Here is a 14,350-nt window from a genome sequence, read left to right on the forward strand (position 1 = left end):
AGATCATAAAGATAATTTGTGCTTTGGCAAGAGTGAAAGTGTCGATTTTGAAGTCATAATCCCTACCATAAGCATCATAAAGCATGAATTAGCACAAAAACAACAGCGCAGAGCAGCACATACATAGTGCTGTTGAAAATATCTGTGCAAATATTTACCCCCTGCTGTTTTTACTATTAAAAGATATTTTTATGGTGTAATAGTTGAAAATAAGCAAGCGTGTGGTCGCGATAAAAAATGTTTATTACTTTATAGAACTCACATGTCTCTGTGGGAGTGATAGCCGTTAAGTGGATATGTTGTGTTTGCCACAATTGTAGTAGGAACGATGGATGAATGGTTGTACGCACAATGGGACCTTGTGTTAGTTTAATCAATCTGTTATCAATCAGTGAGCGAATCTGGTAATCAGTATTTTTATGGAGTTTATTACAATCAAAACATAGCCGCACATATACTATTGTGCAATTAAACATGTAAGGTGCTACTAAGTTCGGTTTAAACCATTTTTTATACGCGTAATTTCTAAGAATGGAATAGAAATAGACGTGGAAATATTTCTGAGTGTCTACGAAATGAAATTTATAATGAAACAAAATACCCATACACATTATTAAAGGATCAACCACATAGACAAAAATAATTATAGCGAGTAAATAAAGATTAATGGAACGTATGTACCGAGCTCCTCATACATCCATAACAAACCACATTTCGTCTAGCATTACATGTTCCCTTAATTTCAATGTTAATTAATAATCTAATCTCTCATCATTATCGTCTAGATTAACTAGAGGGGGTAAAGTATATTTAGGTTAACGGTATAATCGGTATTCGTTTCTTCTATATTCGGTAACAAATTAAATTGTATCTAAAAACAAGTAAGGAAGCGCTAAGTTCGGGTGTCACCGAACATTTTATACTCTCGCAATTTATTTATTTAATTTTATTAATATAACACACCATTGACCAACGCTCATTGAAATGTTGAAATCTAATACGAGGGCTCCTATATATATTTCTGGCCTAATAATGAAAATAGGAATATTTATCAACGAAAATGGTTTTATTGTTTTTCAAAATGTTCTCCATCAAGATTTATACACTTTTGCATGCGCTCAAACCAATTTTCGAAGCACTTTTTTTGAGCGATTGTCAAATTGTACGGGATCCAACGAGAACAAACCTTTTTTTACGGCCAGGTGTTCATGCAATATCGAATGTATGCTGGTGGGAGAAATGCATAGGAATGCCTCTATCTGAAGGTATGTTTCATGACGGTCTTGCATTATCAGTTCACGTACGGCATCGATGTTTTCTGGCACAACGGCTGTTTTTGGACGACCTTGGCGGAATTCGTCATTGAGCGAGCGTCGGCCACGATTAAATTCGTTGTACCAGTTTTTCACAGTGCTATAGGATGGTGCTTCATAGCCATACAAAGATTTTAGTTCATCGATGCACTCTTGTCGCGATAATCCACGTCGAAAGTTGTGAAAAATTATCGCACGAAAATGTTCACGAGTTAATTCCATTTTTTGGCCGAGATGAATTTTTTAATTCCCTGTAAATAAAACAATTCACGATGAAATGACAAAACGTTCTGAGATATGGTGTTTGACCCATAAGTGTGGGAACCACGCCCATTTAAAATTTGGTATATCATTTTGAGTGCAGCTCTTCTGTACCATCTTTATAATGAAATTTAAGTTTTCTGGTGTTTTCTGGTGTTATTTTCAACATAACCTTTGTATGGGAGATGGTAGTGGTTATAATCCAATTTCGCCGTTTTTAGGGTATATAAGGCAGTGGCTAAAGGAAGTGACTCCAAAATTAAAAAAAAAATGCTTCAAAACGAGAATTCGTGACCACAGACTTAAAAAATTGAGTTTTGAGATAAAGGCGCCTTTTCACACAGGAGCTAATTGATAATTAACCGTCCTCTGCTCGATTAAAACGCTGATTTAGATCGATTTACCATACAAAATAAAAATCTACATTAATTTTTAATTGACTTGAAAATGAAATGCAACTCTGCGACAAAGACCGTATTTGTAAATACATATATGTTCTTTGTGTGCGAGTTTTTGTTCACGCTACATGACGGTAGATGTCGCTGCTAAAAACAACAATCAGCTGATGAAACTTAACAACTTCTTAAGAAAACCAAAAACAAAAATATTTAACAGCTGATCGATTATCGAGTAGCCGACAGTGTGAAGGACAACTGGTTTCTCAATCAAAATTTTAATTGATCAATTAATTTAGCTGTATGAAAAGGCTATAAGGTTTGAAATTGAAACTGATGTGGCCTGATGGGCGGTGCTTCCAAGTGATCTATCTCTTAAAATTATACTCGAATCGTTTTGAAACCATTACTATTATTATTTAATAAGACAGCATTTTTTTCTCTAAATTTGAAATCTTCTAATTTACCCACTTAAAAAGAAAGAAGAAAACATTTGAAGCTAAGAAGCCCAATTTGTTACCACTTTTTGCAGCAATTGGAGCCATATGTCAACGTTTTCCGGCATAAGCCTATTCATTATGAATTAGCAAACCAAACTGAGTATAAATCAAGTAAAATCTGTGAAAAAGATCAACTCCGAAAAAAGTATTTCCTCATTGAAAACTACACTACTAAACAAAAACATCCGTTATAAGGTTGATGAGAGCTAGATGAAATAATACCCGATTTTACCCATGTTTAGTACAGAGGCATATTATTAAAAGAAAAAATTTTATACTGATTTTCCATACATTATTTGAGAGATATTTCCAGATTTTAAAATTAAAAAAAAAATTATAAGTTTTATTAAAAGGTTAGTCATAGTTACTAAGCTCCTCATATTCAGTATCGAGGGCTTTGGAAAGTTATGGTCTTTATAGGAAGCTATAAGCTATAAATACTTGTACCATGTCTCCCGACTGACTTCTTGGGGATTAATCTTTAAAAACTTTACTCGGGGAACAGTAGAACCCCCCTAAATACCAAATTAATTTGAAGAACTCGTAGGTTTTCTATACTTTTCTTCTACAAACCATTTCAATATGTGAAATACTTCAAAAAGCTCAGATATAATAATTATTCTTGCATTGATTTTCACACAAAGAGCCTAATAGAAAAATATATTTTTTGAAAATTATCATTTTAGATACAAATTATAATCGAGAAAATAACAAAAAATGGACGCAGCTGATTTTATTGAAATGGCAAAACGAGCCACCGAAGCGAAAGCCGCATCTTATATAAACGCCGAAGAACCACCACCAGAAGAGGCGACGGGCAAAAAGAAGAAAAAGAAATTGACCAAAGCACAAAAACGAGAATTGCGACTACAAAAGGAGCTGGAGTTTAAGAAATTGGAGATAACGGTATGTTGAAATGTAATCTCGCGGGTGTAGTCGTTTTCATAAGCTTTCAAACTTAGGAACATCTCAAACGTGAGCTCGAATTATCTAAGCGTTCGGCGTTACGTGGCAAAGAGGACTGGGAGGAAATATGTCGTGAGATCAAAATAGAAGAATTGAAAACAGAAGTTTTGGTATGTATAGCAAGCATTTCATTGTTGTGACTTTATTTTATCTCGGCTCTACGCAGGAGTGGTCGAAGAAGACCCATCGTGTGATGCAACAAAAAGATGAGAAAGTGCATAGCCTACTCGCAGATATCGAGTCCACACAGGAGATGCACAAAAGGAATTTTGAGCGGCATTTGCAGGTGTTGGATTTCGCCATCAGTAAGTTAAAAAATTTTATTATTATTAGAGGTTGTGACCAAACTTCGATAAAATGAGAGATAATCCTAAATGTAGGCAACGTTTTATTAAAATTGCTTAAATTTATTGCAAATTTCCTCAACTAAAACCAGGTTGCTACAACACTTTGATTGAGGTTTCCAAACAACTTTACGAAAGCGAGGCTCAGCAACGTATCGAAGAGTTCAAAGACGAACTGAACGCACATCAGAAGATACAAGATGGCTTCCGTTTGAATTGTGAAAACATCATGCATTGCACGAATTTGGTAGCGGAGAATCAAATGCTTACCGACTTCGACATTTACGTCGAGAAGCAGGATAACGTAGTGAATACAGAGATTGAGAAACGGTTTTGTTTGCGCGACGCGATAATTGCCAAAATGAAAGCACTACACAAACAACTCATCGACTTTATCAACTCATTGGTGAATACCACGTTGGATACGAAGAAATACGAACACATACACATGCTGATGGATCGTCAGCGTAATTTTGTCAGCGAATCGGGACGTCTGAATGATATCGAATTTCGACTGACGCGCAGCGCCGGCGAATTGCAACGTGATTTGGTGCATAGCGAAGTGGAGGCGCAACGTAAGCTCTCGGATTTGCGTCTAGAGCAGGAGTATTTCCTGCAGGTGCGCAAGGGTATCGAACGAAATATCAATAATGATCGGAGTGTCACATTTGCGAAGCTACAAACACTCTCCGGTGAATGCTATGGCATGTTGAAGGTTGGTGTCTGGCATAAAAGCAGTTTATGATATTTGCTTGAGGTTCCTTTTTTTTTGGTGTATGATGCAGGACTACCAAAAACTGCTTAAATACGGCGAACTGCTGCTCTCACATGCAGCCAATTGTCGAAAATTACAAACGGAATCAGAGAAGGTTGTCGTTCCGAAGTATGAAGAGCTCGATGAATCGGCTTTTGAACTAGAGGCTTTAAACTTGAAAGCTCATATTGATATATCCGAGGCGGTAAGTCAAAATATACTTTTTTTCTGTAAATGTAAGAACTATAGATAGAGATATAGATTTGTGAGCTTAAAAGCTTTTAAATTTCTACATTCAATATTGAGCTAATTGCTTGTTAATTTGGCTACGCCATATTATTTTTGGATATGTACTTTTATCGAAAACTTTTGGTACTTTACAAGTAGCTTTGAGCTTTAAAAGCTTCCAAAAAGTTCAAAGCTTTTACGCAGTTTTTTAAAATCTTAACAATGCAAGCTTTCACTATTCTTATGCATCATATCACAGGAGCTTTCAAAGCACATGTATCTAATGAAAAACTTTTGGCACCGTCAAGCACTCGCTTCCACACAAAATCTGCTCTTAGCCAAAGAAAAACGTGAACTAATTGAAGAGAATCAAAAATATAAGGATTTCATAAAGCTCATGAGCAAACGCGAGAATATCGATGATATGTTGAAAACTTTCACAGTGACGTCGATATTGCTACCGAAGGAGCTACAATGTGAGAATAAATACCATATGAAATGATGCAACAGAAATTATAATACAACAACAACAATTAAGCTTTCTTATCTACATTTGTACTTTAATTGTAATTTTGGCATTGCTTTGGATATAATTTTTTGTGAAAAAAATCATAAAAATATATATATTTCGATGAGGTTTAAATTCTCTCTCATTGACGAACTCCACTCTGCTGACTTCATGGTCTCGGATCATAGTTGAGCACATCGAATGTGAGTATTTTGTAAAACGACACCGACCAATCGCGATCGCGCACATTATTCGATTCATTGTCCGTCTGACGCGTGTAATCGCGTCGGAAACGCATGAAAATCTCAGCGAAGACAATGCGATGTGGCACCGATGTAACCTCAATGGGTGTGCGCAGATCCTGATCCAACTTGCGCAGCACATCGTTAATTTCGACCAACTCTTCGGGCGAATCAAAATCCTTCGTATTGCGCATGCCCACAAATAGCATGTCAATGAAGCAGTAACGGCGGCCTAAAATATTAATTGGATTAGTGGTGGATTTCATTTAAAGTTGATTAAAATTTCAACCGCTTACCGAAATTCTTGCGTGTCGCCACTTTCATGGGTATCGCTTTGCGTATGTGCTCCGTACCGAATTTCACTAATTTGAGTCGTGAGTCGTTGCGTGACAGCAACATATCACGCGTGATTTGTTGAAACCCCACTGGTGTGGTGAATTGACTAATTTTACCGGTATTCTGTGTGCGTATTATGTCGGTGATCACAATGGCGGCCTGTAGAGATAAATCAGATTTAATTATTTACAAGGTTTGGTAATAGTTCATAGACCAATAGTGGATTTTCGTTGAGATTGAAGTATACTATAGATTCGTGGGAGTTCTCAATGTGTTCATAGGATTATATGGATGGATGTAAATACCACCTTTTTAACTTTCTCTCCACTTTTTTGTTGAGTACCTATAGATTCGATGAAGTTAAGCCTAATCACGCTAGATGCATCACTCCCGCCTAACCTCACTCTTTTCATATTAAAAATCCATATTAAAATCTATTAGAATTCTGAAAGGTGTTTAAATATTTAGGAATTATCAATGTATCAGGTAGTTCTCAGAAATTGGCATAGAGTAGTTTATAGGTGACTTTCTCATATTCAAATTCTTCATATATATATTTAATCGTGGTGGTTTTAGGTATCTACCACACTGTAAAAGGTTTGTGTCTAGACTAAATTTGATTTTTATTAATTGGAGACATGTGGGTTGCGAGTACAGCTCTGAACCGTAGGAATAAGCGTTTTGGAGACATATGTAGATTATTACAGTGGTAGTCAAACTGTTAAATATATTATTTTGCTTTGAGTACAATTCTGATTTGTTCTCGAAATATTATTAAATTTAACAAATGTTAAAAATTAATAAAAAGGAAGTAAAGAGGGCTAAATGGGAACACAGCCAGTCAGATATCTCCCATATTGATGGATATATGTAGCTTCCTTAAAGTCTGCTTAAAAGACGGAATTTTATTGTTATTGTTGTATGATAATAAACTATTCTTTATGTGATTTTGAAGAATTTTGGCGTCCATTGCGGTTAAGTAGAATCTATTGTGGGAACTTTAAATATTGGGATACCCAGTATAAGGGGTTAGCATGAGGTCGATACCTATTTTATCCATTTTAATACCATTTTATGAAGACAACATGTTCACTTAATTCTTTATAATACTTGTTATTATATATAAAATCAACTTCCTCATATTTGGTATATATTTAACCAATAATCGAGAAGTGCCGATATCGTCCTATTAAGGGTCTAGAATAATACGGTTGCATTACACTGTACAACACTCGACTGGGCATTGGAACAAACTTATTTTTTCCGGCGATTGAGTCATAAGTAAAAAAATTGTGTTCTTCCATTTTCGAAGTTAGCCTCCAAAATCGAAATATTTGGATTCAAAACTCGAAAAAAGGAATTGAAAAAAAAATATATTATTAATTAGAGGATATATGTAGCTACTAAAAAATATAAAATATGGATGTAATCTAAAATTTCCTTTTCGGCCAAACTTATATGACAGTTGCTATGAAAGGTCAAAGTTTGAACTTCAAAAAATAGTATATCGAAAAACTCTAGACCTCTAAGTTTTATATACCACTGAATAAAGAAGAAATTTTAGATTACATATACATATCTATATTTTGAATTTTTTAGAATCCATACCCTGTAATTAATAATGTTTTTTAAGACCAATTTTTGGTACTTCGAAATCTTCTGGAAAAAAATTAGATTAGTCCACTACCCAGAAAAAAAATCGGTTTTGCCGTATAGTGTTATCGAGAAACTGGGACACTGATACCAAAGCGATTTCCGGTCCTGAGTCAGACCAAATATGAATTAAAAAAGACCACCCATCGACTCATGATAAGCTGTAGAGTAAAATCAAAAAAAAAAACTTATAGAAAGCCACTACGAACTGATACACTAATGAGAAAAAATTGTCAGAAGTTCTGACATCGTACATCGATCTATGGAACAATAGGTTATAAATTAGTTTGGCAAATGTCTCCCTTCGGCTTTTTTGCTCTTTTTTCAATGCTTTATAAAAAATGTTACAGTGATCGGATTTAGTTCAAATATGCGACGTTTCGTTCGATAATCTGTTTCCATCTAGACAGCAACCTCATAATGCCCCCTAGTAGAAAGCCCCCTCCTTATTTGCGAAGAACTCGGACAGCAACTTTTCACAAGCCTCTTTTGAGTTACACTTTACACCACCAAGGACGTTCGCCATGGACAGGAAATGGAATCACTTGACGCTATGTCCGGGCTATATGGTGGATACGATAAAAGCTCCCATCCGAGATTCTGACGAGTCATCAACGAAGTCTGCCCTACCCCCTTCCTATTGGCCAATTCTGGACGCTTCTGGTCGATAGTCTGCTTCAAGCGGTCCAGTTGTTGACAGTAGATGGCAGAATTAAGCGTCTGGCCATATGGAAGCAGCTCATAGTGGATGATTCCCTTCCAAATCTCTCCAAACACACAGCAAAACCTTCCTGGCTGTCAATCCCGGCTTGGCCACTGTTTGGGACGATTCACCGGCCTTCGACAACGACCGTTTTCGGTTGATATTGTCGGATGTGATCCATTTTTTGTCATCAGTCACAATCCGCTTCAAAAATGGGTCGAGTTCGTTCCGTTTCAGCAGCATATCGCAGGCGTTGATTCGGTCCAGAAGGTTTTTTTGCGTCAAATCATGCGGCACCCAAGCAAGGTCACGGGTCTTTCGCCGGCTGACTTATCCATGGTGTCGTTTTCACCCGCTTTGAATCGTCGAAACCATTCCAACGAAGTGAAATAGTGCCATCCCGCAAAACACCATTAATCTCACGGAACGTTTCTTTAGGGGATCTGCCTTTAACGAAGGATAACTTTAAAATAGCGCAAATTTCGGCGTTAATGATCTCCATGTTTACACGCCTATAACTGTTGAACGCAATATCCAAAGTAATCATGTATAGCGTCATGTTGTAGGTTATGTCAAGACCTTTCAAAGATGTATAGTATTGCCAGATACGAGCTCTCTAGCGCTTTATACATAGCCGCGAAATTCAAAAGAAAAATGGCGGAAGGGAGATATTTGGCTTCCTAATATACATATGTATATAGAAGACACTTGTTAGATGAAAACTATATATTCGGTCTCCTACAACTTAGTGCTGCACAAAGTGCAAACTATAAAGTATCAAACAACAACAACTTCTGTGTTATACTATTTCATCCGTTTACCTGCTTCGATCCGCGTATGAAGTCCTTCTCGTTAAAACTCCGATCCCATATCAAACGCACTCGCCACAAATTACATTTCGTCACAAAATATTTCCAGGGATTATGCAAGTAAACCAATTTTGGTATGGTCTTGCGCTGCTCATTTTTGCGATCGAAATTCTTCTGCCAATCATTCGCGTACGCACGGGTGCACGTGCGAAAACTCGGCGTTCTAACGAGAGCCGAGGCACTACCGACTGGTTTCTGAGGCGAGCATAGGCAAGCGTGAAAAGCGCGATGCGCGGGCCGTTGCCAAACGGCGCAATTCGAGGGGAAGCTATTCAAATTTGCTGCAACGCGTTTTGCCAAAAAATTACAATCAAAATTCACTAATAATTTTGTTAACATTTTTTTTCGAATTATTTTTTATTTTATATTTCACTTTTATTTGAAGTGAAATGGAATGTTTTTGTTTTTGGAGTTTTTTTTCTTTTTTACTTTTCACATTTTTATTTGTCTCACATTGTTTGATTGAGCAGCAGCTATAGGGTTTCAGCGCGATTAATTTAGCAATTGCGAGCGATTCTGTGTAAAAATGCCAAGCAATTTACATGCTTACAAGCACAACAGAAGACTTAAGGCACAAACTCTTGAGAAGTGTCTGCCGCTTGTGTTGGGGCTTGTTAAACGCTGCCAGTCGATAAGTTAGCCAAAGTGGCTACATTAATTTCGGCGCGACACAACGTGAGAACTGAATGCAAGAACAACAACAGTAAAAATTACAACAACAAAAACAACAATAATGAAAAATACAATAACAACAAGGACTCAAAAAACAACAATATCAATAAAAATTAAAAAAAAAATTACAACAACAACAACAATAAAAATTTACAACAACAACAAAAAATATAATTATGCCTCGCAAAGAATCAGCTACGAACCAAGCGCTTCAGCAAGTAAAAGTGCTGGACACACACATAGCCAGAGACACTCAGTGGTGTAAATCTGCGCCAACCAGTTTTCTGCAAGCACCGACATAAAGGGATTCTTTTTTCTTTTTCATTTTTTTGCCACATTTATTTTCACTCATTTTATTCGGTTTGGTGTGCACCTCTATCTTCTGTTCTTGCCTGCTTTGTTGCCACTTTATCACCGTAATCAAAACGAAAAGTCGAAAACTTTGTAACTCTGTGTGTGTGTGTGTTTGCAAAGGGTTCCTGCTGTCCGTCTGGGCCAGACAAAAGCGTTCAAATTGCCAATCCAGCACGGCGTTGCGATCATCGTCTGCAGATTTTGCGCGCGTCCTTTTAACTCTTCATTTTTAATTTTTATGATTTGTTATCGTTGGTGTTGTTATTGTTGTATTGGTTTTAGAAGACGCTTTTCGGTGAGCTTAAGTCTTGTGCGCGCTTGCATCAACTGCTTGCTTGTGCTGGCGGGCATGGTAGCATCATCCTCCTCCTTTGCACATTAGCAGTTTTGTGGCAGCGCACAGTCGTGACGGTGGTCAGATCTGGTGGCTATATGCGTTTTTTTGTGTATGTTGGAGTAGCCCAGTAGTAGTGAAATGTGGTTATTAGTAAATCACTGATGGAAAGCTGTTTGTTGACTTTAAATTTAAATTGGATTCAATTATTTAAAAACAAATATATTTTTTTGAGCTAAAAAAAATTATAGTTTTTGAAAAAAAAATATTTTTATAATTTTTTTATGGATTTTTTTGGATTATTTTGAGCTGTTTAAAATAAAAAAAATTTTTTTTCAGTCAAAAATTTTAATACACTTTTTACGGACTGGTCCTATAATAGTACTTTTTGGACCAATAACAGTCCGTGTTTCAATTTTTTTTTAATATATTATTCAACGATTTTCAAAAGAAAATATAAATATGGAATTTTTATATATTTTAAACATTTCCAGTTAGTTTTTTTGGTTAATTTTTCAGTTTACCCACTGGGTTTGATTTGTCTCGCACACCAAACGATCATTCACTGCAGAATTACTACTAAATACTTATTTTGGATTCTTTGCATTTTCGCAACCAAAACACTGTACGCCATTATTTAAGTCGGCATTTTACTTTGTTGCTATTTTTGTATTATACCTTTGTGACTCTATGGCAAAGGTAATTTTAGCTGTCTAGCATTTAGTTTTGACTGTTTTTTTTCAACGGTTTTTATTGATTTGGGTATTGGTAATCCGAGATATTTAATATTCTTTAAAGGGCAAGGGAAAGGTGAATCAATTATAAGACAACATAGTACATTGATACAAAAAAGGCAAATACAGAAAGTTATAACTGCTGAAGAAGAGTTAGGACAGACTTTGGATTTTAGACTATATGTTTAAAATTAATGATTTTTTCTACCTAGAGTTGAATCCGTTTTAAAATTAATAAGCATAGATAAAGTAAGCCTTAAAAAATCACATATATTCTTTGCTCCCTTTTAAGCTTGTTTGGTGAATGTTTATTCTTACATAATTTCGAGTTTATACTGATTCCAGCAGTACTTAGTCGATGCGGAATGATCGTTTATGTGAAAACTGATGTGGATTGTATGTGGATTATAAGTGGAATGCAGTCCGACTCGAAGATTTTGATGCGGAATGGGGGTTGATGTAAAAAATAATGTGGATTGTATGTAGAACATATGTGGAATGCATGTGGATTTCATGTGGAATGCAATATAACTTGAACATTTTAAAACAAACTACAATATTTCACATAAAAAATCTCCAAATAGCCATATTCATTATGAAGGCAATACCTACAAAAATTTGGATCTCCCAGTTACAAAAAAAAAACCAAAAACCTACCACAACTTTAACCATTTTTAAACCTCCCAACGAGTTTCTTGTCGCGAGCAAGTTAATTATGCTCTTCTACAGCAAGTTTTAGTTCCACTTTAATTTTATTTTTTTTTTATTTTATTCTCTACATTTAACAACCTTGCGGCCATGAATTGCATGCAAATATTTACAAATACTCCACAAATTAATAGTCGTATCATGCCTCGGAGCCGTCGAATCGGTGCATTTTATGCACAACGTGCAACGCATTTGAACTTGAGCGCCGCAATAAAGTACAGCATAAAGCATTACAATACAAATCCACCTACAGCGATGCACCGCCGTCAATGGAGTCAGTCAGCCAAGTATCGATGATTCGATTCGGCAGGCGCATTTTATTGCATGCAATATGTTGTTCAACGCATTTACAAGTGCCGCAATTGCAGGCGTTTTGTTTCAACTCACACATGTTTGGGTGTCCGCAAGCTCTCCTTGTGTAAGCGAAGGAGGTTCTAGCCTCTAGCGCTTCGATATAATGGGCGTTATGTTTGGCTACGCGCTTTTGCGATAGCTCGCGCCGTCCACATGAGGTACGCAAATAATGCAAAAAGTCAAGGGTGTATTAATAGATTGGTCAGATCGTATTGCATTAAAAAAAATAGTGTAGGTATCATCAGCCGATTATATAGAGAATATACTAATTTATTGCATTTTTTTTTTACTTTTTCTCGAACGGAATTCAGAGTTATTTTCAAAATTATAATAAATATGTTTCTCTCAGATGTAAAGTATCAATCTCTCAGAGTACGTGTAATGGACGTTTGTGGGTCTTCCAATTTATTTACCTCAAGATTATTGCCAAATGAGATCTGATATTACCAAACATCCCTTCCAGGACATTTTATTATTGTCTCCAGTCCCTTATGGGTCTGACTACAACCCTTTTTTTATAATCAAAATTAATTTTCTAAGGTTCCCATCCAAACTTCCATAGAAATTAAATTTTATTGCGCATTTGTTAAATCAAAATTAGTCTCAATCACTCACAGATTCATTCTCTTTTTGAAAACAAAAGCGTAGCTTTCCGCTTCTTCTCAATCTTCTTCCGCTGTTTCTTTTCACCAACACTCCTTCGCCTTCGCATTTCTTTTGCCTTCACATTTCTTTCGCCACCAATCTCCACAAATTCTCAGGCTTGTCCAATTGGCTTTATTTTTAGCATTATTTGCTTATACCTTTTAATTTAGCGCTTTGGCCATTGCCTGAAGGGAAGAACCTTTTAATGAAACCAGTTATTAAACAAAATCGAAACTTGTTTCGAAACTCGTTTTCAATTGGCCAACAAACATTGATCAATAAATGCTAACCGAATAATTTATGTCTTTCGGCAGCTTGAGGGAACGTGCAAATAAAGTGCAAAACAAGAAAGGAAATATAAAATCAAACAAAAAGACAATTTTATGTGGTGAAGGAGTGATGGAATAGAGCATATAGGAGAAAGATTTCGGTTTTAGGTATGTTTACTATATACATACATAGTATACTTATATGTATATGATAATCCGATAATCCATCGAAAGTTGTTGTTGCTTATACTTCTTAGCCTTGTCTGACGGAATTTTATTAGAATATTCTTTTAGGTTAAAAATTATTCTTTTATAAAACTGTTATTTTTTTCTATATTTCTCTGTCCCAATAACTAGCATATAGGACCACGCTTGGACGTCCATATAGTTTATTATGTGTACCATTATTAACTGTATACAAAGGTAATAGATTCTCACCGATTGATCGTAGTGCGTTCCATGCACTATCGTGGAGGAATCGTGGAGGAAGTGCGAGTGCAGGGTGTTGAGAACGCTGTAGCTCATATGAACAATATTTTTAGTTGAAAATTTACATTTATATTGTCGAGAATCTCACTCGAACAGATTTGACTGTCCTTTGTGATACCCGAATACCCTGACGTATCTTTAAGACCCTTATGGTAAGACAAAGCGCTTGGACTCTATTATAAAGTTCTTAAATCGGCTAATGTCGATTCAAGTCACTTCACTAGGTTCGCCGAAGATGTGTTAGGTGCTTTAAACTAAGTCTGGCGCATGCTGGACATTGAAGGAGGAAGTGCTTGGATGATTCCTCTTCACCCTCCTCCAAACAGCTTCGGCATCTAGCGTCTGACGTGATTCTAAGCCTCACCGCGTGTGTGCCTATTGGACAATGGCCAGTAAGCACACCAACGATTGCCGAGAGATGAACCTTACTGAGCGACAGCAGCTGGAAGGACCATTTGTGATCCCCTGCAGGCCAGAAAGACCTCGCTGCTGCACAAGTACTGGTTGCTCTCCAGCGTCTGACTTGATTCCAAGCCTCACCGCGTGTGTGCCTGTTGGTCAATGGCCAGAAAGCACACCAATGATTGCCGAGAGATTAATCTTTCTGAGCGACTGGAAGGACCAGTGCTCGACGTCAGTGAATCCAGCGCTATAGCACAGGTGGACTACCCACTCGTTTCCACTCTGGCGTCAATGTTACTAGGGTATCCTCCCTTGCT

The 14,350-nt window shown here is 36.5% G+C and overlaps 2 protein-coding genes across 2 annotated transcripts; one reads left to right on the top strand and one right to left on the bottom strand.

Moving 5' to 3' along the window:
• The first annotated feature begins 3,099 nt into the window (after positions 1–3,099).
• Positions 3,100–5,277, top strand: LOC105220862 (dynein regulatory complex subunit 2). The gene is made up of 6 exons (XM_011197395.3): positions 3,100–3,375; positions 3,432–3,545; positions 3,602–3,740; positions 3,872–4,494; positions 4,565–4,738; positions 5,021–5,277. Exons 1-6 carry the CDS (start codon positions 3,187–3,189, stop codon positions 5,261–5,263), a joined length of 1,482 nt encoding a protein of 493 aa, XP_011195697.2. The 5' UTR covers positions 3,100–3,186; the 3' UTR covers positions 5,264–5,277.
• Positions 5,278–5,438: 161 nt separating this feature from the next.
• Positions 5,439–9,501, bottom strand: LOC105220861 (uncharacterized). The gene is made up of 3 exons (XM_011197394.3): positions 9,025–9,501; positions 5,808–6,006; positions 5,439–5,743 (listed from the first exon to the last, which is right to left on the bottom strand). Exons 1-3 carry the CDS (start codon positions 9,409–9,411, stop codon positions 5,439–5,441), a joined length of 891 nt encoding a protein of 296 aa, XP_011195696.2. The 5' UTR covers positions 9,412–9,501.
• Between the last annotated feature and the right edge of the window lie 4,849 nt (positions 9,502–14,350).

Source organism: Zeugodacus cucurbitae, chromosome 4, assembly GCF_028554725.1.
Source record: "Zeugodacus cucurbitae isolate PBARC_wt_2022May chromosome 4, idZeuCucr1.2, whole genome shotgun sequence".
Classification (NCBI taxonomy): domain Eukaryota; kingdom Metazoa; phylum Arthropoda; class Insecta; order Diptera; family Tephritidae; genus Zeugodacus; species Zeugodacus cucurbitae.

What these genes read in the sequence shown, in the direction of transcription:
- LOC105220861 (XM_011197394.3), bottom strand. Translation starts at nt 9,411, where the DNA reads ATGTTAACAAAATTATTAGTGAATTTTGATTGTAATTTTTTGGCAAAA. An exon ending in TCATACGCGGATCGAAGCAG is followed by an intron (nt 6,007 to 9,024) that starts GTAAACGGATGA and finishes TTATCTCTACAG; the next exon opens with GCCGCCATTGTGATCACCGA. An exon ending in GGCGACACGCAAGAATTTCG is followed by an intron (nt 5,744 to 5,807) that starts GTAAGCGGTTGA and finishes TTAATATTTTAG; the next exon opens with GCCGCCGTTACTGCTTCATT.
- LOC105220862 (XM_011197395.3), top strand. Translation starts at nt 3,187, where the DNA reads ATGGACGCAGCTGATTTTATTGAAATGGCAAAACGAGCCACCGAAGCG. An exon ending in AATTGAAAACAGAAGTTTTG is followed by an intron (nt 3,546 to 3,601) that starts GTATGTATAGCA and finishes GGCTCTACGCAG; the next exon opens with GAGTGGTCGAAGAAGACCCA. An exon ending in GGTGTTGGATTTCGCCATCA is followed by an intron (nt 3,741 to 3,871) that starts GTAAGTTAAAAA and finishes AACTAAAACCAG; the next exon opens with GTTGCTACAACACTTTGATT.